General features: G+C 39.9%; 1 protein-coding gene across 4 annotated transcripts in view; it reads left to right on the forward strand.

Annotated features, from left to right (window-relative positions):
• AQR (aquarius intron-binding spliceosomal factor) overlaps positions 1 to 27,420 on the forward strand; it is a 128,278-nt gene that overhangs the window by 9,058 nt on the left and 91,800 nt on the right. For all 4 annotated transcript variants that reach the window (XM_030930699.1, XM_030930700.1, XM_030930701.1 and 1 more), the window contains 8 exons: positions 5,279 to 5,314; positions 10,489 to 10,609; positions 13,200 to 13,340; positions 15,069 to 15,137; positions 16,024 to 16,124; positions 19,469 to 19,545; positions 24,245 to 24,309; positions 26,726 to 26,842. In XM_030930699.1, coding sequence (XP_030786559.1) covers positions 5,279 to 5,314; positions 10,489 to 10,609; positions 13,200 to 13,340; positions 15,069 to 15,137; positions 16,024 to 16,124; positions 19,469 to 19,545; positions 24,245 to 24,309; positions 26,726 to 26,842 — 727 coding nt within the window. The remainder of the gene's footprint in view (positions 1 to 5,278; positions 5,315 to 10,488; positions 10,610 to 13,199; positions 13,341 to 15,068; positions 15,138 to 16,023; positions 16,125 to 19,468; positions 19,546 to 24,244; positions 24,310 to 26,725; positions 26,843 to 27,420) is intronic.

A 27,420-nucleotide genomic window follows, 5' to 3' on the forward strand; every position in this document is an offset into this window, starting at 1 on the left:
ATCCCAGCTATTCGGGAGGCTGAGGCAGAAGAATTTCTTGAACCCGGGAGGCGGAGGTTGCGGTGAGCTGAAATTGTGCCACTGCACTGCAGCCTGGGTGACAGAGCGAGACTGTCTCAAAAAAGAAAAAAAAAATTTAAGTGACCAATTGTCTAGGCTAGATCCTGAGGAAATTATTTTGCTGCGCTATGCGCTCATGGCATTTTCAGTACTGGGGGAATGGCTTGATGTAACAGCCATGTTACTGTATGTTACATTACACAATTGATTCATTTTTGCTGTTCTTGCCATTATCAGATTTGGCAGGCTTATCTTAATGAATTCTTAATCCAAGTTTGATTTTTAAAATATTTTTAAAATAATAGTTAAGTGCTTACTATGTGCCAGATTCTGCTTTAAGCACCTTGCATTCTGCTATAAGCATCTAGCTCGTTTATTCCCACAACAACCCTATAACACTATTATTATCCTCATTTGATGGATAAGGAAACTGAAGTAGATAGGTTAAATAACTTGCCCAAGATGCTTCCCAGTAGACGCACACCAGGTATTGAATCCTCGTTCCCTGGTTCTTTTTTTTTTTATTTTTCTGCTCTGTTCTTTTATTTTTTTATTTTTTTTTATTTTTATTTTTTATTTTTTTATTTTTATTTTTTGAGACGGAGTCTTGCTCTGTCGCCCAGGCTGGAGTGCAGTGGCCGGATCTCAGCTCACTGCAAGCTCCACCTCCCGGGTTCACGCCATTCTCCTGCCTCAGCCTCCCCAGGAGATGGGACTACAGGCGCCCGCCACCTCGCCTGGCTAGTTTTTTGTATTTTTTAGTAGAGACAGGGTTTCACCGTGTTAGCCAGGGTGGTCTTGATCTCCTGACCTCGTGATCCGCCCGTCTCGGACTCCCAAAATGCTGGGATTACAGGCTTGAGCCACCGCGCCCGGCCCTCTTTTATTTTTTTGAGATGGAGTTTCACCCTTGTTGCCCAGGCTGGAGTGCAGTGACGCAATCTCGACTCACTGCAATCTCTGCCTCCTGGGTTCAAGCAATTCTCCTGGCTCGGACTCCTGAGTAGCTGGGATTACAGGCATGTGCCACCGTGCCCTGCTAATTTTTTGTATTTTAGTAGAGACAGGGTTTCACCATGTTGGCCAGGCTAGTCTCGAACTCCTGACCTTAGGTGATCCGCCCACCTCAGCCTCCCAAAGTGCTGGCATTATAGGTGTGAGCCACCGTGCCTGGCCTTGAATACTCTGTTCTTAAATAAGAGTCCTTTGCCTTCTAGAAACCTCTTAACTAGTACACTTTGGTGTGATGTGTAATCCTGTTATGAATCAACTGAGTGGTTTTTATGCTCTCAAAAAGAGTGATTTACAGAGTAATTTACTTTTGCCGAAGTGTTTATTTTTATTTGAAATGTATGGACTCAGGCCGAGCGCAGTGGCTCAAGCCAGTAATCCCAGCACTTTGGGAGGCCGAGACAGGCGGATCACGAGGTCAGGAGTTCGAGACCATCCTGGCTAACACGGTGAAACCCCGTCTCTACTAAAAAATACAAAAAGCTAGCCGGTCGAGGTGGCTGGCGCCTGTAGTCCCAGCTACTCAGGGGGCTGAGGCAGGAGAATGGCGTAAACCCGGGAGGCGGAGCTTGCAGTGAGCTGAGATCCGGCCACTGCACTCCAGCCCGGGCGACAGAGCGAGACTCCATCTCAAAAAAAAAAAAAAAAGAAATGTATGGACTCTTTTATTATGAAATGTAATACAGAAAAGAGTGTAAAACAAATGTGCAGACTTACGAATTATAGTAATAACTCATAACCACCACCTAGGCCGAAAAACTCCACGAACATTGTCAGCGTTGCAGAAGCTCTCTGCTTGTTCCTTTTTTTTATCATTGTAATATGTAAGTATGCAAACAAGAACACTATAATTTTGGTTCTTTTTCAACTTTAAATAAATAAATAGAATCACACACTATGTATTCTTTTGTGGCTAGCTTCTTTTTTTTTTGAGATGGAGTTTCACTCTTGCCGCCCAGGCTGGAGCACAGTGGCGTGATCTCTGCTCACTGCAACCTCCGCCTCCCGGCTTCAAACAATTCTCCTGCCTCAGCCTCCCGATTAGTTGGGATTACAGGTGCCCGCCACCATGCCCGGCTAATTTTTTGTATTTTTAGTAGAGATGGGGTTTCACCATATTGGTCAGGCTAGTCTCGACCTCCTGACCTCAGGTAATCTGCATGCTCGGCCTCCCAAAGTGCTGGGATTACAGACATGAGCCACTGTGCCTGGTGTGGCTGGCTTCTTTTGTTCACTGTTATTATTTATTGTTTTAATCATCTACTTAATAGATCTAGAAGTAACTAGCTCAGAAGTTAATAATGTCAAGGCCTTTGTCTTGTCAAAAGGTTTTATTGATTTTTTCCGTATGATTGTGGTGGGGATGCCACAGCTCCAGACCTCATGTTTCACACAGTCATGTCTCAGAAGAGGAAGTTGTTGGGGTAGGTGGGAATGTAGTAGAAAAGAACTCTCATTTGTGCGGCCCCTTCTCTTTTTTCTTATCATATTTAATCATATTTAATGATACAGTAATAGACCCAGTTTGTCATACATAAATTATTCAGCTTTGGAAGGATTTAATGAAATGCATGTTAAGTCCTTGGCACAGTGCCAGGCATAATGCATGCTCTCAGTAAATACTGGTAACTTAAAAAAAAACTGTCCAAAAATCCTTCAAATTATTTATATTTGTGGTTATTGTTTGTAACTTTTCATACTTCTTTTTATTTATTTATTTTTTTATTTATTTATTTTGAGACGGAGTCTCGCTTTGTCACCCAGGCTGGAGTGCAGTGGCGGGATCTCAGCTCACTGCAAGCTCCGCCTCCCAGGTTCACACCATTCTCCTGCCTCAGCCTCCCGAGTAGCTGGGACTACAGGCGCCCACCACCTCGCCTGGCTAGTTTTTTGTATTTTTTAGTAGAGACAGGGTTTCACCGTGTTAGCCAGGATGGTCTTGAACTCCTGACCTCGTGATCCGCCCATCTCGGCCTCCCAAAGTGCTGGGATTACAGGCTTGAGCCACCGCGCCCGGCCCTATTTATGTTTTTGAGATGGAATCTCACTCTGTCACCCAGGCTGGAGTGCAGTGGCACGATCTCAGCCCATTGCAACCTCCGCCTCCCGGGTTCAAGCAATTCTCCTGCCTCAGCCTCCTGAGTAGCTGGAACTATAGGCACATGCTGCCACACCCGGCTAATTTTTTGTATTTTAGTAGAGATGGTGTTCCACCGTGTTGCCCATGCTGGTCTCGAATCCCAGAGCTCAGGTAATCCACCCTCCTTGGCCTCCCAAAGTGTTAGGATTGCAGGCATTAGCCACCGTGCCCAGCCTTCGATACTTATCTTTAAAATTCTTCTGACGTGGTGTCTAGTTCATGGACCTGTTTTATATAAGTACACTTTCAGTTAAGCTGTTCACTTTATCTGTCTCAGAGAGTTCATTGGCAAAAGTATAAAACTCCAAATTTAATGAATACCACTGAGATTGCTAGAAGAGGAATTGAATGTTTTTCAGACTGCTTTTGCTTTATTTTGACACATCAAGACTTACTTTTCAAGGCCAGGCATGGTGGCTCATGCCTGTAATCCCAGCACTTCGGGAGGCCGAGGTGGGAGGATTACTTGAGCTCAGGAGTTTGAAACCAGTCTGGGCAACATAGTGAGACCTCATCTCTACTAAAAATCAAAAAAATTAGCTGGACGTGGTAGCACGTGCCTGTAGTCCCAGCTATTTGAGATGCTGAGTTGGGAGGATGGCTTGAGCCTGGGAGATTGAGACTACAGTGAGCTGTGTTTGTGCCACTGTACTCTAGCCTGGGCAATAGAGCAAGCTCTGCCTCCGGAAAAATAAAAAATATTTATTTTTCACTTCTGTAGTTATAAAGGAAAGTTGGCTGCTCTACCATTTTTATAAATGAGGAAACTGAATTGCAGAATGTTTAAAAGACATCAGGTGTGGTAGCTCACGCCTGTAATCCTAGCATTTTTGGAGACTGAGGTGGGTGGATCACCTGAGCTCAGGAGTTCGAGACCAGCCTGGGCAACATGGGGAAACCCCTGTCTCTACTACAAATACAAAACATTTGCCGGGTGCAGTGGCACGTGACTGTAATCCCAGCTACTCGGGAGCCTGGGAGGCGGAGGTTGCAGTGTACCAAGATCGCACCATTGCACTCCAGGGTGGGTGATAGAGCAAGACTCTGTCTCAATAAAAAAGAAAAAAATAGAAAAAGAATGTTTAAAAGACATTGTCAAAGTAACACTGAGTCATTACTAGAACACTGGTATTCTATCTCATGAGCCAGGATTTTCTCTTTTTTATCATGAGGTCCTGTTTGTGACTGAAGAAATTAAATGTAGAGTTTTGTGTATAGTGGGCAGTCAGTGAATTCTGTTGTCTAACATACAGTTAATTCAAGTGAAATGTCTGCAGTTGGAGATCTAGAGTGTGTCACTCAAGATGGCCTATCCACTCAGCATCTTGGCTGGCTGTAGAAGCCAGTAGTTAGGCAGTATTCTGTCTTAGTGCTTTTGCATAGTAAAAACCTTCATTTCATTCTCGCCGAAGTTTTGTGACATTGTATGCTCAGTGAAACTATATAAGAAATCAGAAGTCAGTAGAATAGGATTTTGACAGGATAATGGTTTCCTGGGGCATTATAAATTCATAATACATGGACATTTAATTTTCAAAGCTGGAAACTGTTATCTAGTGACAGTGTTCTGATCTATTTCCAATATTATGAAATGATAAAACTAAATTAGCGGCCATTTGTATCTGCTTCGGGACAACATATTTTGGACAAACATGACTATATCATTGTTTATTCATATAAAACAAAGTAATTCTATTTTAAAAAGACAGTATATTAAAGACAAATATCTGATATTTTTTCCACAATATTTTAGTATTTTAAGCTCACTGTCAACACTAAGAAGCAAGTGAAACATCTGATTTTCACATTTGCAGTAAACATATGTGTCCTGTGTGCTTTTAGGAAGGCATGACTCTTTAGCAAAATGTTTCCATTTGAGTATTAAATGAAAACATGTTGGTCAGTGCTTAAGAAGTTGAACTGACATAGGAAGTTGTGATCTGATATTATGAATTTTGATAGGTGAGTTGATAGGAAAACACAACATCCCTAAATGCATTTGGGTTAATAATTCCGAAATGTTTGTATTCTCTGTTTTAAACATTTTATTTATTTTTATGTTTTCAGGTTTGCTATTAGAAAGATAATGCTTTTGGAATTTAGGTAAGTCATAAGGCATTCCATTGATGAAAAAGATAACAATGTGATTTCAGTTTTAGCTAAATTTTCTGTGTATTTCTGTGAGTGACTAAGAAAATCTAAATCTGTGAAGATATGTATTTCTGTGATTGGCTTATTTTGGAATATGTGTATAATAGCCTTTGTTTTCAAAGATGATGGCCCATTGTCAGAATAACTTGTATTTTGATTTTTTTCTTACTTGTTAAGGTAGCATGTGGTGAATAATTTCTGAACTCAAACTTGGTTTCTCTAGTGATCAGTGGAAATAGAGTATGTTCTATAGCTGCTTTTTTTCCCTGCCAAGCTAAAATGTTATCATCAAGGTAGCATTGTTCCAGTCTAGCTACTAGTAATATAAATATTTCAGACAAAAGATAATGTATGAATTTTAGATTGCAAAAGTAGATTAGATTATGTTACAACCAGGTCTAGCCAGTATGCTGAAAGTAAAAGCCAGGATTGTTGTTGATGATAGCTACATTTACCATTTCTCAAACAGAACACCTGTTTTGTGCTCACCACAGTGTTAAGCATTTTACATACAGAGTACTCACAACAATCCTGTGAAGTGAGTACTATCCTCAGCGTTTACTGGAAACAGAAGCTGAGATCAGAGAGGTTAAATACTTTGCTCTAAGTAATTGGCAGAGCTGGGATACCAATGTCTGATGCCAAATCTCATGGTTTTCCACTTCTCTACACTTCCTTGACATCTGGTTTACATCAGAGGTCAGGGCCTATGTGTTAATAATTGTTACTCCTGCATCCACAGATTTGATCCTCACAAAAAAATGACATGAAGGAGATGGTCTTATCATTTTTATAGAGAGAAAATGAAATTTATTATGAATTAACTAGTAAGTTGAGTGCCACCTGTATCCTAAGGACTGTATTATTATTAAATGATCTTATTTAATCCTCACAACAACACCAGTAAGATCTTCCTTATTTTATAGGGGAGGAAACTGAGGCTAGAAACTGGACCCATCTGGCCCTGAGATAAATATGCTCTTTCCATCGTATTGTGCCTCCTTTCAGCGAGACAGATTAAAATCAAGAGGCTACCAATATGCAATTAGGATTAACCAGAATTCTAGAGTCCAGAAACCAAGAGAATTGCAGGAATTGAAGGAGAAAGCAACAAAACAGATTGAAAGCATCAATGACAGTGAAACTTTTTTTCTTTTTTTGAGACAGAGTCTTGCTCTGTTGCCAGACTGGAGTGCAGTGGTACGATCTCGGCTCACTGCAACCTTCACTTCCCAGGTAGAAGTGATTCTCCTGCCTCAGCCTCCCAAGTAGCTGGGATTACAGGTGTGCACCACCATGCCTGGCTAATTTTTGTATTTTTAGTAGAGACGGGGTTTCACCATGTTGGCCAGGATGATCTCGATTTCTTGACCTCGTGATTGCCCACCTCGTCCTCCCAAAGTGCTGGGATTATAGGCGTGAGCCACCGCGCCTGGCTGTGCTGCTTCTTTTAGGGAAAAACAGTAAGACAGGGAAAGCTAAGTTACCCTTTTTTCTCCATGGCCATCAAAGTCCTTTGGCTTAGTTTCTCTTGCTAACGAGGCTCTGATTTCTCCCCTGTAGCAGCAGCATCAAAACTGACAGTGAAAAATTTTTAATAGCTGAAAAAGTCGGTTGTTACCTTTCAGGAACTTTTTTTTTTTTTTTTTTTTGAGACTGAGTCTCGCTGTCGCCCGGACTGGAGTGCAGTGGCCGGATCTCAGCTCACTGCAAGCTCCGCCTCCCGGGTTTACGCCATTCTCCTGCCTCAGCCTCCCGAGTAGCTGGGACTACAGGCGCCAGCCACCTCGCCCGGATAGCTTTTTGTATTTTTTAGTAGAGACGGGGTTTCACCATGTTAGCCAGGATGGTCTCGAACTCCTGACCCCGTGATCCGCCCGTCTCGACCTCCCAAAAGTGCTGGGATTACAGGCTTGAGCCACCACGCCCGGCAGGAACTTTTATTTAATTTTATGTGACAGTATCATTTTCACTGGGCCAACTTCCAAACATAACCAGCCTAAGGTTGTTGTGGAGAGTAATTGATGGTTTCTTGCTAAAGTGGAAAGTAAGATGGCGTGGAGAAGGTAGCTGGATATAGGAAAGCAAACCGAGAAAAGGGTTTTTGTGGATGAAAATCATTAGAGGAAGGCATCAATTAGCAAAGTAAATAACATGTTAGATGCAGCTAAAGAAGGAATTAGTGAACTAGAAAATAGATCTGAGGGAATTAACTAGAAAATAGCAAAGAGAAGTAAAAATGAAAAATATGAAAGGAAAATAAGATACGTGGAGGCTAGAATGAGAAGGCTTAGTAAGTTTCAGAAGTTTTTTTTCTTTTTTTTTTTTTAGTTTTAGAGATGGGGACTCACTCTGTTGCCCAGGTTGGAGTACAGTGGCACAATCATGGCTCACTGCAACCTCAACCCCCTAAGCTCAAGCAATCCTCCTACGTCAGCCTCCTGAGTAGTTGGGACCATAGGTGTACACCGTCACACCTGGCTAGTGGTTTTTTTTTTCTTTTTTTGTAGAAACAAGGTCTCACTATGTTGCCCAGGCTGGTCTCAAACTCCTGGGCTCAAGCAATCTGCCCACTTTGGCCTCCCAAAGTGCTGGGATTACAGGTGTCAACCACCACGCCTGGCCTCATTTTGTTTTCAAACTGATATTTATCAGGTATTTTTGGGTTTTCCTTTTTTTTATTTTTTGAGACAGAGTCTCGCTCTGTTGCCAGGCTGTAGTGCAGTGGCGTGATCTTAGCTTACTGCAGTCTCTGCCTCCTGGGTTCAAGTGATTCTCCTGCCTCAGCCTCCTGAGTAGCTGGGACTACAGGCACACGCCACCATGCCCGGCTAATTTTTGTATTTTTAGTAGAGATGGGGGTTCACCATGTTGGCCAGGATGGTCTGGATCTCTTGACTTCATGATCCGCCCGCCTCGGCCTCCCAAAGTGCTTGGATTGTAGGCAAGAGCCACTGTGCTTGGCCAACTTTTACTTAGAGACTTAAATGTTAGACCTAATACCATAAAAACCCTAGAAGAAAACCTAGGTAGTACCATTCAGGACATAGGCATGGGCAAGGACTTCATGTCTAAAACACCAAAAGCAACGGCAGCAAAAGCCAAAATTGACAAATGGGATCTAATTAAACTAAAGAGCTTCTGCACAGCAAAAGAAACTACCATCAGAGTGAACAGGCAACCTATAGAATGGGAGAAAATTTTTGCAATCTACTCATCCGACAAAGGGCTAATATCCAGAATCTACAAAGAACTCAAACAAATATACAAGAAAAAAACAAACAACCCCATCAAAAAGTGGGCAAAGGATATGAACAGACATTTCTCAAAAGAAGACATGCATACAGCCAACAGACACACGAAAAAATGCTCATCATCACTCGCCATCAGAGAAATCCAAATCAAAACCACAATGAGATACCATCTCACACCAGTTAGAATGGCAATCATTAAAAAGTCAGGAAACAACAGGTGCTGGAGAGGATGTGGAGAAATAGGAACACTTTTACACTGTTGGTGGGATTGTAAACTAGTTCAACCATTATGGAAAACAGTATGGCAATTCCTCAAGGATCTAGAACTAGATGTACCATATGACCCAGCCATCCCACTACTGGGTATATACCCAAAGGATTATAAATCATGCTGCTATAAAGACACATGCACACGTATGTTTATTGCAGCACTATTCACAATAGCAAAGACTTGGAATCAACCCAAATGTCCATCTGTGACAGACTGGATTAAGAAAATGTGGCACATATACACCATGGAATACTATGCAGCCATAAAAAGGCATGAGTTTGCGTCCTTTGTAGGGACATGGATGCAGCTGGAAACCATCATCCTTAGCAAACTATCACAAGAACAGAAAACCAAACACCGCATGTTCTCACTCATAGGTGGGAACTGAACAATGAGATCACCTGGACTCGGGAAGGGGAACATCACACACCAGGGCCTATCATGGGGAGGGGGGAGGGGGGAGGGATTGCATTGGGAGTTATACCTGATATAAATGATGAGTTGATGGGTGCTGACGAGTTGATGGGTGCAGCACACCAACATGGCACAAGTATACATATGTAACAAACCTGCACGTTACGCACATGTACCCTAGAACTTAAAGTATAATAATAATAATAAATAAAATAATAATAATAAAAAGTACAGTAAAAAGAAAAAAAAAAAAAAAAAGAAGAGCCTTAAAGGCCAAGTGCAGTGGCTCGTGCCTGTAATTCCAGCACTTTGGGAGGCTGAGGCGGGTGGGTCACCTGAGGTCAAGAGTTCAAGACCAGCCTGACCAACATGGAGAATCCCTGTCTCTACTAAAAATACAAAAAATTAGCCAGGCATGGTGGCGCATGCCTGTAATCCCAGCTACTCACGAGGCAGAACCAGGAGAATCTCTTGAACCCGGGAGGTGGAGGTTGCGGTGAGCCTAGATCATGCCATTGCACTCCAGTCTGGGTATCAAGAGCAAAACTCCATCTCAAAAAATAAATAAATAAGTAAAAGCGCCTTAAGTAAGGGGATATCCAGTGGTTTGGTGGTGATAATTATGTATGTTGGCAACGTTTGATACCTTTGTATTTGAATGTGTAAGACTGTCATTCTCCAAAGCTGTGTTTTCTATATATAAATTTGTAGCTGGTAGCAGTGACCTAGACAACAGGTAAATTTGTGAAGGATTCCAAGTTTTGTTTTGTTTTTTGTTTTTGAAGACAGGGTCTAGCTCTGTTGGCCAGGCTGGAGTGTAGTGGTGCAATCTCAGCTTACTGCATCCTCTTCTTCCCGGGTTCAAGCGATTCTCTTGCCTCAGCCTCCTGAGTCGCTGGGATTACAGGCCTGTGCCACCACACCCAGCTAATTTTTGTATTTTTAACAGAGATGGGGTTTCACCATATCACAATTCCTGACCTCAAGTGATCCATCCGCCTCGGCCTCCCAAAGTGCTGGGATTACAGGCATGAGCTACCACACCCAGCCAAGGATTCCAAGTTATAAATAGAGATTTCCAAAATATTTTCAGAAAGTTGTAAATAATTATGCTTTTCTGGGTGAGTTATACATTACAGTGAGTGGTGGTAACTAATGAAATATTCTGTGCTTTTTACTCTTTATAGCCAGTATCTTGAAAATTATCTTTGGATGAATTATTCTCCTGAGGTATCCAGCAAGGCCTATTTAATGTCAATTTGCTGTATGGTGAATGAGAAGTTCAGAGAAAACGTGCCTGCATGGGAGGTAACCGATTTAAATTACTTCATAGCTTTCATACTGACCCAATTAAGCCATTACAAAGTGGCAGAACTTTTGCTGATAGTGGTGCTTTTAGAGCAGAATTTTACCTAGTATTAAAGCAAATATTGAGAAAAAGAATGAGTATGTGAAAGATACGTTTTCTTTTGGTTTCAACACTTTCTTCAAAGATTTAATAATTTACTATGAATTGAAAAGTTATGAATGTGAGTTATTTTTCTGCTATATGTTATAACAACTTACATCAGGAGCTGGCAAAATGGAAATTATATTAATAAGTACAAATAGGCTGAGTGCTGTCACTCATGCCTGTAATCCTGCACTTTGGAAGGTTGAGGTGGGAGGATTGCTTGAGGCCAGGAGTTTAAGACCAGCCTGGGCAACAAAGCAAAGACCTGTCTCTTTAAAAAAAAAAATTAGCCAGGCATGGTGGCGTGAGTCTGTAGTCCCAGCTACTTGGGAGACTGAGGCAAGAGGACTGCTTGAGCCTAGGAGTTCGAGGCTGCAATCAACCTCGAATGATTGCACCACAACACTCCAGCCGGGTAACAGAGCGAGACCCTGTCTCTAAGAAGAGGAAAAAGTGCAAGTATATAATGTTCAAATGAGATACTTCTCAGTGTCTTTTTTCACAAGAGGAAGTATATATTTGTAGTTTTACATGAATAAAAAAAAGTTACCAAAGTCAAGACAGATGCTTATGGTTATAATTTCAACGTTCTTTTTTTTTTTTGAGACTGAATTTCACTCTTGTCATCCAGCCTGGAGTGCAAATGGCGTGATCTCAGCTCACTGCAACCTCTGCCTCCCAGGTTCCAGCAATTCTCCTGCCCCAGCCTCCCAAGAAGCTGGGATTACAGGTGCCCGCCACCATGCCCAGCTAATTTTTGTGTTTTTAGTTGAGATGGGGTTTCACCTTGTTGGCCAGGCTGGTGTCGAACTCCTGACCTCAGGTGATCCACCTGCCTTGTGCAGGGATTACAGCCATGAGTAACCGTGCCCTGCCTGTTCTTTTTGTCCTTGATTTGGGATCTATTTTTCCTTTTAGAAATTTCTAATGCACTGATGTTTCCTTTTTGTGCTGGTACAACAGAAGCTTGATAAGTAGAGATCCATAACCTTTGTTTTCTTTGCCCACCATATAATGGTCACTTCATCAAGGGTTTCTTCTCTTCCAGTCAGACTTTTTTAAATGACAAAAAAAAAAAAAAAAAAAGAAATGGATGCCTGTCATCTGTTTTGAGTAAATGGTCTCTGAAGTGAGAAGGTGATAGAGTCTTTAAGATAAAGCCGTGGATACTTCTCTCAAATATTCATTAAATGACTACCATCTCAGGGCACATTAGAGCTCAAAATAAACTATGGGTTTTATGTCGATATCAAGAGAGCCTCGGGATTTCTTGAAGTTGCTTCAAGCTATTTTAGAAAGGAAGAAGGAAAATTTTTTGAGCCAGGGAATAACCTGGTCAATTTGCCTGTTATAAAGATCACTTTGGTGATTAGGCCTTGAAATAGAGAAATAATAGTACAGATTTAGAGAATATACAGAGATTTAGAAGGTGGAATTGATTGAATTTGATAATCGGTTGAAGTAGCATTAGGAAAGGGTGTTATTTTCAATAACCTTCCAGGCTTGGGCAAATGAATATAATAGATGTTGGTACCATTTACCAAGATAGGTAATAGAGACTGATAAATAATTTGGAGGATACAAAACTGTTGAATTGAATTTGGACATACTCAGTTTAAATTGCCTTTGGAATATCTAGATTTAAGTCATCTAGTAGACAGAGAACTCTAAGGTTTGAGAACTCAGAAGGGAAATCTGGACTGCAGATGTATATTTGGAATCATTGGTATTTAGTGGTTGAAGTAATGGGGGTGAAGAATGAGGCTAGAACTCTAGGAATGTTGCTGTTTAGATAACAGACGAAAGAAAAAGAGCCTTCAATATGGTGAAAAGGAGTTGAGGCTTCATAACGGTCCATAGGACTTGACAGCCGTACAGCTTCAAGGGAGCTTGTCTTAGAGAAGTGAATGAAAACAACTAGCGTAGACCACACGCTTGGAGCGCTTGTCTGCGGCGGTAACTAGAAACAGAGGTAGGTCAAAGAGGCTTGAATATATTTACATTATATGTAACTTAAGAGTAAAGAGCTAATATAAAGCAGGAGGGGCTATCCTTGAGATTAATTACAATGTGAAAACTACAATTTTTGCTAAAGATGTAGTTTCTTTTGTTTAAATCAGAGAAAATAAAACTTCAGATCCGTAATAAGAAAACAAAGCCTGAGCCAAATACAGGCATAATCCACAGAGGAAAAACTAAAGAAGTTAAAGCCATTATTTTATTAGCTAAAAGTTTCTGCAACTCTCTCATAGTCCTGTCAGAAACCTGTATTTGACTTGCCATTAATTATAAGTAAGCACGTGATGCTTATTTTATAGATATACAAATAACTCTTTTGTAATTATTTGGTTTTTTAAATAGACTGCTAAAAAGCCTACTAGGGCTTCTTTAAAGCTTAAGTGAGCAAAGCAATTCAAAATGAATTTTTATTCTTTTTCTTTTCAGATTTTTAAGAAGAAGCCAGACCACTTCCCATTCTTTTTTAAACACATCTTGAAGGCAGCATTAGCTGAAACTGACGGTGAATTTTCACTTCATGAACAGACAGTCTTACTACTTTTTCTTGATCATTGCTTCAATAGTTTGGTACTTTTACTTTATATTTTGGGGTAATTTTCAAGTTTTCTTATTCTTTTAGGTTGAGTTTAGATGAAATTACCTCTGTAGCCAACTCTTCATCCATAATAGTGGCGAATAAGGATAATGCTTAGCTTGATTTCAGCCACTTATCAGTAAAACCATTTTATAAGATATGTTCACTTTTTAATAGATTTGAACTTGATACTTCATTTTTTCTATCTGGACTCTTAAGAAAAATGATTATAAGAACTGAAACTCCAAAGAGAGAGCACAAAAAGGAGAAGCAGCAAGGAGACTGGTTAATATGGAATTGTAGTAATGAGATCTGTGCCACAAACTGCATATACATACAGGGATGTAGTTTCATTACTTTTCATCATGCCTCATGTACAGGCTGGTTGGTCAGTAGGAGAGTTGTATTTTGAGTTAACTGATACAGGCCATTTGTAGATGATCTTTGAAAATGTCTTGTGTGTGATACATTTTCATCCTTCATAAGATTATCTTCTAAAAAATTAAATTTTTTCAGTAATTAATATTTTATTTGAGTTTTCCTACTGTGGTTATCTGATAAATATACATATTTATCTAGTGCCTCTGAATTGATAATTCACTTACACCCATGCAGGAGAATGCACAGAGTTCTTTCTTATCCTGAAGACTGAGTGTTAATAGATGGATAGTTATTACCTGTTTCCATGTACTATCTCACATGGATCTTTTAAAGGCATAAAAATAGATTTATCATGCCCGCACTGGATACCACCATTATCTCTTTAACATTTATTAAACTAAACAGAACAAATAGAAATATAAATAGATGTGATTTTTTTATCAGAAACTAAGCAGAAACAAGATTTTATTAGTATTAGTAATTTGGTGATAGTTTTAACCAACTTACCAAACTAGTTTATTGTTGAAATGCTTTATCTTTTAAAATATGCAGTCAATTCTTAATTGAGGTAGTTACGTTCATTTTATAAAGTAGCTATGAACACTGAATGAGCTAATGCTGAACCATTACTCCTTGAGGAAATACAGGGTTAGGTTCCTACAAGCCTTGGTCATGACATTATACAAACTATCAATACATAGCCTTATTTTATGTGTGTTTCTATTTAAAGACAGTTTATTTATTGTATATTGTTGATTCATTAACCATGAACTCACTGCCAACATCACTGTAATTATGCCTCAACGAAGCTTATCTAACATACGTATTTTCTCTATAAGACATATCACAGTCTTCTTGCACCCATGAACATCAGACAGCACTTCAGCCTTGGACTTCGTGCCATTTTAAACAGTGAAATCATCAAAAAGCACAAACATGCCAAAAAAAAAAGTACTCAATAGACCACAAAAAGGATACTTGTTTCTTATAGTATGAGAGCTGAGAATGAAGCAGAGCATCAGTTCAGTCTCACCTGAGAATGTGCATGTCAGGCAACTCAGATTTTTGTCTGGATGACTGTGAAAGCACATGGAGTATTGATTTTGGGGTTACAAATACATTTTTGTTAGTGTATGAATTTGCAAATACAAAATCTGTAAATAATAAGGATGGAATCTTTTTTAAAGCATTGAACTTTTTAATATCAAAATATTAATTGGAAAATATTGGTGGCGTGTTTTCCATCCAGGACTTAAAAAGGCAGTAATACTTCTTAATGTAAAGACTTAGGTAGAAATGCTGGTATGTTTATAAACTTGTTTTCTTCATGCCCTAAACAGGAGGTAGACTTGATACGGAGTCAAGTACAGCAGCTTATCTCCCTCCCAATGTGGATGGGCTTACAGCTGGTAAGTCTCTAATTTCAGAATCTTAGGAGTGTATGTGTTATAAGTAGAGCATGTGGTTTTAGAGTCTATAGCCTTAATCTGGATATACAAGTGGTAGCTAAATACCCCTTTTCTTAGAAAAACCACTTTGCATTAACTTACAGATAAAGCTTTTATTTTAAAGTTTTTATGTGCATTCGATGTTTAACTTAATTTTAGTAATATAAAATGAATAAGGTAATAACTATTGAGCTTGTAGAGAAAGGGGGCTAATTTAGCAAAGTATATATAGATGAGACTAAATGTGGACTTGAATTTTTTTTCCTTGATTAGAGTATATATATAGCTGTAGGAGAAGATCTGGATCATACCTAATATTAATGACTTCCATTTTTCCATAAAGTATTGGGTAATATGTGCAAGTACCAAAGCCAAATGAATACATCTTAGGTAGTTGAGTTAAAACTATCAGATTTCAGTGTAATGCTTTATTCAGAGTTTCATTTCCTGCACATAGGTGTTTCCACTTAAATACTCAGATATGCAGACTCATTCATAAGTACCAGTTCATGGGCGTGAAAACATAAGACACATACAAATAGTTAATACTAAGTTAAAAAGTGAGAATATGCTAATGTGGACATTTCCTTATTTGCTTGTGATAGCTGTTTTTTGTGCATTGTTTCAGACTCATATTTTTCAAACCTCAGTGATGATGCTAAGTGTTGATGCATATATTTTTCAGACTTAGTTCTTTAAGTTTTGAAATAAAAAAATAATTATTGAGCTTACAATCTTGATTGCTCTCTTTTGTACTCATATATTAGAAAACTAGCAAATAGTTGATCTAATCCTTATCCTTGTAAACTTTGAGGTTACTGGTAATTTAATAACATCTCTTCTTCAGGCACGATTGGAATTAGAATTAAAAAAGACACCTAAGCTAAGAAAATTCTGGAACTTGATTAAAAAGAATGATGAAAAGATGGATCCAGAAGCAAGAGAACAGTATGTTGGCAGAGCTTCATTTCATGTTGGCTTATTATGCTGGATTGTGGACCTTAGATGATGTTGACTGGTTTGTTGTTTCCCTTTATATAGTGCTGAGCCCAAATAAGTTTTTTTTTTTTTTTTTGAGATGGAGTCTTGCTCTGTCGCCCGGGCTGGAGTGCAGTGGCCGGATCTCAGCTCACTGCAAGCTCTGCCTCCCGGGTTTAAGCCATTCTCCTGCCTCAGCCTCCTGAGTAGCTGGGCCTACAGGCGCCCGCCACCTTGCCTGGCTAGTTTTTTTTTTTTTGTATTTTTTAGTAGGGACGGGGTTTCACCGTGTTAGCCAGGAGGGTCTCGATCTCCTGACCTCGTGATCCGCCCGTCTCGGCCTCCCAAAGTGCTGGGATTACAGGCTTGAGCCACCGCGCCCGGCCGATAAGTTATTATAATAAGTGCTTTTACCTAGACTGTCATGTTTTTCACAAAGATCTAAAGCAGAAGCCAGAACATCATGCTTTTCTTCTTTTCCTTCTTTCTGTGCTACTAAGTATATACAGTTGACCCACTGTTTTTCTCCCTGCCTATTGTCCCTGTCCCTCATGGATGATTCTCACTTTTCTCCACTATCTTTAGACTATTAATATAACTTTTGTTTCTTTTTCTTACTCCTTCACTTTTTTTTGGAGACGAAGTTTCACTCTTGTTGCCGAGGCTGGAGTGCAATAGTGCGACTGTGGCTCACTGCAACCTCTGCCTCCCAGGTTCAAGCGATTCTCCTGCCCCAGCCTCCAAGTAGCTGGGGGATTCCAGGCATGCGCCACCATGCCTGGCCAATTTTTTATTTATAGTAGAGACGGAGTTTCTCCATGTTGGTCAGGCTGGTCTCGAACTCCCTTCCTCAGGTAATCCGCCTGCCTTGGCCTCCCAAAGTGCTGGGATTACAGGCATAAGCCACCACCCCCAGCCTAACTCTAAACTTCTTCTTACAAGGCTTTCAGAAGCTTCCAGCTGTTTCTTGTGACTCTTGCAAATCACTGGAATACTCGAGTCATTGTTTCTTAAGCATTTCTTTCCTAAGTCCCTTTCCTCTTCACTCCACCTAATTGAATATTAACCATATAAACACTCTTCCAGACCAACTACTTTAGATCACAGTGCTTTCATCTGAACTCCTAACATGCTCTGATTTTTTTTGAAACACCAGCTGTTTATGTAATGATTGGGATGTGTATAGGAGTTGAGGATGCAGGTTCTACAATCAGACTTAGCTAGATTCCACACTCAATTGCTGTATGACTTTGGTCAAGTTATTTCACCTCTAAGCCTCATTGTGAAATCTGGACAATATTACCCATTTCCGAGGACTGTTATCAGTATTAAATATGATGTGAAGGCCGGGCGCAGAGGCTCACGCCTGTAATCCCAGCACCTTGGGAGGCCGAGGCAGGCGGATCACGAGGTCGGGAGATGAGACCATCCTGGCTAACATGGTGAAACGCCGTCTTTACTTAAAAAAAGGCAAAAAATGGCCGGGCGCGGTGGCTCAAGCCTGTAATCCCAGCACTTTGGGAGGCCGAGACGGGCGGATCACGAGGTCAGGAGATCGAGACCATCCTGGCTAACACTGTGAAACCCCATCTCTACTAAAAAATACAAAAAACTAGCCGGGCGAGGTGGCGGGCGCCTGTAGTCCCAGCTACTTGGGAGGCTGAGGCAGGAGAATGGCGTAAACCCGGGAGGCGGAGCTTGCAGTGAGCTGAGATCCGGCCACTGCACTCCAGCCCGGGCGACAGAGCGAGACTCCGTCTCAAAAAAAAAAAAAAAAAAAGGCAAAAAATTAACCGGGCATGGTGGCAAGCGCCTGTAGTCCCAGCTACTCGGGAGGCTGAGGCAGGAGAATGGCGTGAACCTGGGAGGCGGAGCTTGCACTGAGCCGAGATCGTGCCACTGCACTCCAGCCTGGGCAACAGAGCGAGACTTCGTCTCCAAAAAAAAAAAAAGAAGAAAAAAAAAGATGTGAATTGTTTAGCATAGCTCAGATCCTGGCACCATGCGTGCTTAATTAGTGTCAGGCAGTTTTATTAATCGCATACTGGCATATATTACTAATTGTGTTTATAATGTATGACTTGTTATTACAAGTAGATTTTAGCCATTCCCCTTCTTTGTATTTCCAGCAGGGCTGTTACAAGCATTTACAGCTATATGATACTTGATACATGTCTGTTTATTAGTGAATGTATCTTAAAGTAGTAATGAATAGAAAATTATTATTATTATTATTATTATTATTTTTTTTTTTTTTTTTTTTTTTTTTTGAGACGGAGTCTCGCTCTGCCACCAAGGCTGGAGTGCAGTGGCCGGCTCTCAGCTCACTGCAAGCTCCGCCTCCCGGGTTCACGCCATTCTCCTGTCTCAGCCTCCCGAGTAGTTGGGACTACAGGCGCCCGCCTCGTCGCCCGGCTAGTTTTTTGTATTTTTTAGTAGAGACGGGGTTTCACCGTGTTAGCCAGGATGGTCTCGATCTCCTGACCTCGTGATCCGCCCGTCTCGGCCTCCCAAAGTGCTGGGATTACAGGCTTGAGCCACCGCGCCCGGCCAGAAAATTATTTTTTAAGCATTTGATCTTTAGCTGTTGTAATACTCTCTTATACTTAATACTTAAATGTTAAAATATAATATTTTTCATCGCATTTTAACTGCATTAAATGTGAGATTTTTAATGGTAAGGGCAGACTATAAATGGAATTTTGAAACTTCCTTCTCAGTCTGACTTGTAAATCACAAATGAAAATGTTTGGCTGGGCGCTGTGGCTCAGGCTGGGTGTCATGGCTCACGCCTGTAATCCCAACACTTTGGGAGGCCAAAGCGGTTGGATCACGAGGTCAGGAATTCAAGACCAGCCTGGCCAAGATGGTGGAGCCCCATCTCTACTGAAAATACAAAAATTAGCTGGGCGTGGTGGCAGGCACCTGTAGTCCCAGCTACTCGAGAGGCTGAGGCAAGAGAATTGCTTGAACCCTGCCGGCGGAGGTTGCAGTGAGACGAAATTGTGCCACTGCACTCCAGCCTGGGCAGCAGAGGGAGATTCCACCTCAAAAAAGAAAAAAAGAAAACATTCAGGGTGCAAGAAGGAGGTGCTTGCTTAGGTGGCTTATTAGATCAGTAATGTGACTCTCCTTTTCTTCATATAGCACTGAATTTACATAGAAAGAAGAAGCTGTATATTCAAGTTATAGTCCCAGCTTCACAGAGAAATGAACAGTTGAACAGTATAGGAAAGCCATGATCAACATTTAGAATTTAATTTTGATATGACTATTTTTCAAAAATAATTGGTCAATGTTCTTTCTGATTTTAGGGCATATCAAGAGAGGAGATTTCTTTCACAACTCATCCAGAAGTTTATCTCTGTGCTGAAGTCAGTCCCACTTTCCGGTAACTATCTTCTTTTTTACTCAGTGCATTTGGGAAATTCTCATATAACTGCCCGTGTGGTATTTACTCATCTCTAATATAAAAACTGTTCTTGGAACGATTTTAAATTGTATTGGCAAAGTGTATGTCCTCTCCTTTTTAAATATATTACCAGTATGAGTATTGGGACTGCCTTTAAGGGTTATTTTATTTTATTTTATTTATTTATTTTTTGAGACAGAGTCTTGCTCTGTCACCCAGGCTGGAGTGCAGTGGCACGATCTTGGCTCACTGCAACCTCCCCGTCCAGGGTTCCAGCGATTCTCCTGCCTCAGCCTCCCGAGTAGCTGTGATTACAGTCTTGCGCCACTATGCCTGGCTAGTTTTTTATTTTTGGTAGAGATGAGGTTTCTTCACGTTGGTCAGGCTGGTCTTGAACTCCTGACTTCAAGTGATCCATCCACCTCAGCCTCCCAAGGTGTTGGGATTACAGGCGTAAGCCACCACATCTGGCCTAAGGGTTATTTTAAAGGCACCAGTGTGGTTTTTGACATATTCCTTTAAGTAGCAAATATTTTTATCACCTGATTACTAGATCTAGGTCCTGTCTAAGGTGCTGGGATACAGTTGTGAACAGGAAAATTACAGACGATATTTGCATGTGATTTATAAGATGGTGCTGAATAGTGTTTTTAGTACTATTGATACTGTTTGGAGGAAAAAAGGAGAAATATTACTGATATTTGAGCTAAAAGACTAAATAGAAGGATTTGCCTCCATCATAGCTCCATTTATTGATTTAAAAAGTAAGTATATATTATATAGAGTATATACTATATAAAAATGTATAAAATATAATTATAATTGTTTATTATTATTATTTTTTGAGACAGAGTCTCTGTCAGCCAGGCTGGAGTGCAGTGGCACAATCCTGGCTAACTGCAACCTTCGTCTCCCAGACTTAAGCAATTCTCCTACTTCAGCCTCCTGAGTAGTTGGAGTTACAAGCGTGTGCCACCATGCCCAGCTAATTTTTGTATTTTTAGTAGAGACGGGGATTTACCATGTTGGCCAGGCTGGTCTTGAACTCCTGACCTCAGGTAAGCCACCTGTCTCAGCCTCCCAAAGTGCTGGGATTACAGGCGTGAGCCACCATGCCCAGCCAGTTGTTTAATATTTTTAAGTGGAATATAATCTAAGAACAGCTCTATAGGTGTACCATATTTATATTTTTGCATCAGAAAGTGCAGCTTTTAAAAAAATACAATGGAATGAGTTATAAATGCTGACCCTCCAAGTAATATTTTACAGCTGAAAATCATAGCTACAGTTCAGTGAGGAGTTGATACCAATGCAGTAAATCAGTTGTATCTGATTTGGGGCACGGTACTAGCATTAGTATAAAGAAAACGTTTTATGCTTATAATCTTAAGTTACTTAATGTTAGTGTATCTATATCTTTCCACTAAGTACCTTCAAACCTGGAAAGAGGACTAAGATTGGGTTTTCTTCTTTCTTTTCTTTTTGAGACGGAGTCTTGCTCTGTTGCCCAGGCTGGAGTGCAGTGGCATGATCTCGGCTTAATGCAACTTCAGCCTCCTGGGTTCATGCCATTCTCCTGTCTCAGCCTCCTGAGTAGCTGGGACTACAGGCCCCTGCCACCACTCCTGGCTAATTTTTTTTTTTTTTTTTTGTATTTTTAGTAGAGACGGGGTTTCACTATGTTAGCCAGGATGGTCTCAATCTCCTGACCTCGTGATCTGCCCGCCTCGGCCTCCCAAAGTGCTGGGATTACAAGCGTGAGCCACCGCGCCCGGCCTGAGATTGGGTTTTCTTGGCAGAAAGAGTAACATTGAGTGCTTTGAGCTACTTATTTCTATAGAACTAATGTCTGTAATAAAAATGGATATTTCTAACTGTGGAATGTTTATCTAGGGTCATCTAGGTTTCAAAAACAAGAACATAGGGCATGCAGTAATTTGACAGCCTATAAACCACTTGCTGTTGCCACTATTGTTTATATATTGTCAGAAGACAACTTTTTTTTTTTTTTTTTTTTTTAAGATGGAGTTTCATTCTGTCTCACAGGCTGGAGTGCAGTGGCGCAATCTCAGCTCACTGCAACATCTGCCTCCTGGGTCCAAGTGATTCTCCTGCCTCAGCCTCCCGAGTAGCTGGTACTACAGGTGCACACCACCATGCCCGGCTAATTTTTGTATTCTTAGTAGACATGGGGTTTCACCATGTTGGCCAGGCTGGTCTTGGACTCCTGACCTCAAGTGATCCACCCTCCTTGGCCTCCCAAAGTGCTGGGATTACAGGTGTGAGCCACTGCGCCTGGCTAGAAAACATCATTTGTTAGTCTTGAGTTTTTATCAAAACTTGTCAGGTTGCTGGCAAAGGAACTAACAGGATGATGACAATAATTTGCCAGTTTAGAATGGGTATGGAGATAGATGGATTATATATTTAGGAAACAGAAGGCTGATTTTTCAAAGATTTTAAGAAGGATTGTAGTTTCCCTTTAAAATAGGGTCATTAAAAATGGAATGCCCAGATGAGTTGTTGAAAATCTGTGTAGGATAGTCTGAGATGTTAAGATTGCTGTTAGAAGGGAAAAAAAGTTACAGTGTAGCAAAGACAAATGATAAGGATATATTTGTGCCTGAAATTGGGATACCAAAGTTTCTACCTTAGGCAACGCGCCCGGTAGACCAGCTATGGTAAAAACATGCAACTTTATCAACACGCCCGGTAGACCAGCTATGGTAAAAACATGCAACTTTATCAACACACCTGGTAGACCAGCTATGGTAAAAACATGCAACTTTATCAACATGCCCGGTAGACCAGCTATGGTAAAAACATGCAACTTTATCAACATGCCCGGTAGACCAGCTATGGTAAAAACATGCAACTTTATCAACATGCCCGGTAGACCAGCTATGGTAAAAACATGCAACTTTATCAACATGCCCGGTAGACCAGCTATGGTAAAAACATGCAACTTTATTCACCAGGGCACAGAACTTGAGCACCATGCATTGTTTTCTAATTTTAAATAGGCCATTGCCAGTAATTTCTCAAGACATAAATAAAGATACAGAATTCAGAATTTGCTCACTGTTTTAGTTTGGGAAAAAATGTTTTCCTTTGACGGTTACAAGAACAAAAGATAGCAACAAAAGGTTAGTTTGAATGGATTTAATTTAAAAATTGCTCCTTTAGATTTTTTTTTTTTTTTTTTTTTTTTTGAGACGGAGTCTCGCTCTGTCGCCCAGGCTGGAGTACAGTGGCCGGATCTCAGCTCACTGTAAGCTCTGCCTCCCGGGTTTACGCCATTCTCCTGGCTCAGCCTCCCGAGTAGCTGGGACTACAGGCGCCCGCCACCTCGCCCAGCTAGTTTTTTGTATTTTTTAGTAGAGACGGGGTTTCACCGTGTTAGCCAGGATGGTCTCGATCTCCTGACCTCGTGATCCGCCCGTCTCGGCCTCCCAAAGTGCTGGGATTACAGGCTTGAGCCACCGCGCCTGGCCTAGATTTTTATTTTAAATAACTGTATGTCTCAGAAAACCTGGGTTCCAGTTCTAACCAACCATTCTAGCTTTACATCTTTATCAGGTCATTTTCTCTGATCATGTTTTTCTACCTGGAAAATGAAGATCTAGAATAGATGCTCTCAAAGGTCTTTTCCAGCTAATAATTTCTATACTTCTGTTATTTCAGGGTTTGGATTATGGACATATGCTAGCTGAAAAAGTTCTAGTTAACATTTCTGTGTATATTAAACACAAAAGTATTTGCATTTCTTGCTTTACATTAAGCTTTCCGTTTTCCTGTACACTACAGATAAATAAATGGATTTTTATGTAAGCATTTGTAGGATGCCTTCTATAGGTCTGGCACTGGGTGTTAGTCACTGCTGCAAGTCTTTAAGTAGCAACAGGAAACCTAAAATTATCTTTGTTTTAATTGAAACCGACTTGACAGGATGGTTTTAGTTGGTAAAATGGTAGACCGTTTCCTGGCATTGGAAAAAAAGCTTGTACTCTGAAAGAATGTCATGCCCCAAGGTTGTAATTATTTAAAAACAAAAATGAATGTTTGTAAAAATAGTATATTATGCTCATAAATAGTATATAATAAGCTAGTGATTTAGAAGGTATTTTTATTGTTCTTTGTGTCATTGGCATTCTAATGTTAAAGTAATACATGTACAGTGGAAAAAATCATAAAAATTATCTCTCTAATTAGTTTTCAGTGCACTTTAAAGGTGTGTGTGTGTAGATACACGTGTGTGTGTTTATACATATGAGAAAACTCTCAGAAGTTTAGAATGTAAAGACAATAAGGAAAGTGGAGCAAAAACTGATATAAAACTGCCTTCTAGTTTTTATATCTGTAAGTTTTTCCAAGATCTAATTAAATATGGATTTTTAAAGATTCATACTTTTAAAATGTCTTTGCAAACCTGATTTTTAAAATGTGCTTCTGACCCAAGCTAGATTTTTTATTTTCTCATATTTGTAGAGCTAAGTATCAGGGTAAGGCCTGCCTTAAAAAAATATATATGTGAGATCCTCATTCTAAATCATAGTCCAATTCTAGTGAATAAAAGACAAATGATTTTATTTGTTATTAAATAACTGCCAGTTTTCAGAAACAGCATGCAAAATGGCCTAGTAAGAAAATTCTATCATGCTTTCTCTCTTATGTCTAGAACCTGTCACTATGGACAAAGTTCATTACTGTGAAAGATTCATTGAACTTATGATTGATCTAGAGGTAAGAAATCTACAGTGACTTTGTGTTATATAATCATTAGGGCATCTAAGATTAAGCATATGACTATATATGAAGTATTTTTTTTCTTTTCTTTCAATACATATGTAGTATATATTTATTATACATATGTATTGTATTATTTATTATTGTATTATTTACAATAAATAATACAATACATATTGGGTGCCCATGTAGTGTATAATGATATATTATTGTATACATTATTTATTGATATACATTAATATACATTATACATTAATAAAAAGTTAATACAATACAATAAAATACAATAAAAATACTCTAATAAAATCTAAAAAATTATTTTCTCTTCCCTTCTTTTCTCTTCTCTTTTCTTTCCTTTGAGACAGGGTCTTGCTCTGTCACCAAGGCTAGAATGCAGTGGCGCCGTCTCAGCTCACTGCAAGCTCTGCCTCCCAGGCCTCCAGTGATCCTCCGGATCCACCTCATACTCCTGAGCAGCTTAGACTACAGTTGGGCACCACCACGCCCAGCTAATTTTTGTGTTTTTTGTAGAGACAGGGTTTCACCATATTGCCCAGGCTGGTCTCAAACTCCTGGGCTCAAGCAGTCCTTCCACCTTGGCCTCCCAAGTAGGAGGATTGCTTGGGCTTATAGGTGTGAGCCACTGTGCATGGTCTATATGAAGTACTTCTTCATCACCTCAAACTGGTTTTACTTTGCACCTGTTTCAAGGTGTCACTTAGAGAAGGAAGTCATGAGTAGTTGGCCCTTGAGGTTTTCAAATGACTGACTTATCTATCTGATTGTGTGTAGAAAAAATATTACATAGTGTAGTTATTAAACATGAGTCTAGCAGTGACAATTTATTTTGTGTCATACTTTAATACCCCTCATACAGAGTTTTCTATAGTGGCTGAAGTCATGGGTTTATAATTGTTTCCTTAAATAATCTCACTTTTCTAAATGTGCCCAATGTTTGTGAAGAAAAATATAGGTGCTGTGTTCAATTTTTTTAAATGAAGATTCTTAAAAACAAAAAAAAAAAATTCATACTCTTAGGCGCAGGATTTGCTGACAAGTTCAGATACAGAATTGATTTCCTTTCCTTTCTCATTAATGTGGGAAATTGAAAGAAAATCTGTTCCTTATCTGGAGAAGTAAGGTGGTTTCTTGATATGAGTATTAGCATATTGGACTAGCAGTCATTCATGAGATCTTTCAAATTCTAGCTCTGCCAGTAACTAATTTGTAACTTCTGAGGGTCTCAATAACTTCGTCTATAAAATGAGAATATTTGATTAGATTAGTGCTTTTCAAGCTGTGGTGTAGGGAAACATGAGGAGAGGAAACAGACAGGAATCTCCACATAGGGATTTGTACTTCCTTTTTTCTCAGAGCAACTCCACTTTTAAACTTACACACAGTACATATTGGGATTTTACGTAGGATTTTGTTGGAAAACTACGGGCCAAGATGATCTGTGAGATTCCTTTAGTGCTAGATTTTCTTTCTTTCTTTTTTTGTCTTTTTTCTTTTTTTTTCTTTCTTCTTTCTTTATTTCTTTATTTTTTTTCTTCTTTATTCATTTCTTATTCTTTCTTTCCTTTTTGCTTCTTTTTCTTTCTTTATTCTTATTCTTTCTTGTTTTTTTTTTTTCTTTCTTCTTTCTTTCTTCTTTTTTCTTTTTTTCTTTCTCTCTCTCTCTGTATTCTCTCTCTATCCCTCTCTAAAAAAACCCCTACCTCCCTCCCTCCACTCCCTCCCTTCCCTCCTCCCTCCCTCCCATCCCTCCCTCCCTTCCCTCCCTCTCTCTCTCTCTCTCTCTCTCTCTCTCTCTCTCTTTCTTTCCTTTTCTTTCTGTCTTTCTTGTCTTTCTTGTCTTTCTTTCTTTCTTTCTTGTCTTTCTTGTCTTTGACAGAGTCTTGGTCTGTTGCCCAAGCTGGAGTGCGGTGGCAGGATCTTGGTTGAAGACAACCTCCGCCTCCTGGGTTCAAGCAGTTCTCCCTGCCTCAGCCTCCCAAGTAGCTGGGATTACAGGCGCCCATCACCACACCCAGCTAGTTTTTGTATTCTTAGTAGAGATAGGGATTTGCCCTGTTGGCCAGGCTAATCTCAACTCCTGACCTCAGGTGATCCACCTGCCACCGCCTCCCAAAGTGCTGGGATTATAGGCATGAGCCACCGCACCCCTCCCTTATTTTCAATTTTATCTTAAAAGTTCTTTCATAATCATTATTGTTTTTAAAACCAAAAACATTGCCACTGGGTTTATTTACAGCATGAACGGGACCTCTTGCATTGTGTACCGTGTGTCTATTGGAAGGTTGGAGGGTGCCTTGTATGTGATAATACTTGGAGTTAAATATCAGTACATTTCACTTCTAGCTGTGGAGAATAGATGCAAACTTACTGTTTCGATGTTTGTTTTTCCCAGGCCCTATTACCCACAAGGCGCTGGTTTAATACTATCCTGGATGACTCCCACCTTCTGGTTCACTGTTATCTTTCCAATCTTGTTCGTAGAGAAGAGGATGGCCATCTTTTTTCCCAGGTGAATATTTATATATCTGAATATATTTATTGTTTTACTTTCTAAACTGATCTTTTCTTTGCCACACAACTGGGAGTATCAGGGCATAACACAAACTCCTAGTTATTTTAAAGTCATGTCTTAATATGTAAAATGAATGTATTCTTATATAGATTGCCTCTAGTGATTCTATAACTTTTTGTTAATTATATGTGATTTTTATTATTGGACTAAATTATGATTTGGGGAATACAGTCACACATGTTCACAAGTTTTGATTTTATGTGAAATATAGTAGCTGATGGGCATTAATTTTAAATGAACTATGCCCCAATACTATGACTCTTTCTATAAGATGACGGTGACAGACAGTTGATCGTGTAGAAGTGTACATGCTCCCTTGAATAAGGAAGCTGCAAATGCACTTAACTTTGTTGTCTTGGTAGGAAGACATAGTATTTTATATTTCCTGTTATGTCATGCAGAAGAAAGCATTTCTTTTGGTTTTGTTTTGTTTGTGGAGACGGAGTTTGCTCTGTCACCCAGGCTGGAGTGCCGTGGTGGTGGCATGATTTCGACTCACTGCAGCCTCCGCCTCC

This window comes from Rhinopithecus roxellana, chromosome 5 (assembly GCF_007565055.1).
Source record: "Rhinopithecus roxellana isolate Shanxi Qingling chromosome 5, ASM756505v1, whole genome shotgun sequence".
Lineage (NCBI taxonomy): Eukaryota > Metazoa > Chordata > Mammalia > Primates > Cercopithecidae > Rhinopithecus > Rhinopithecus roxellana.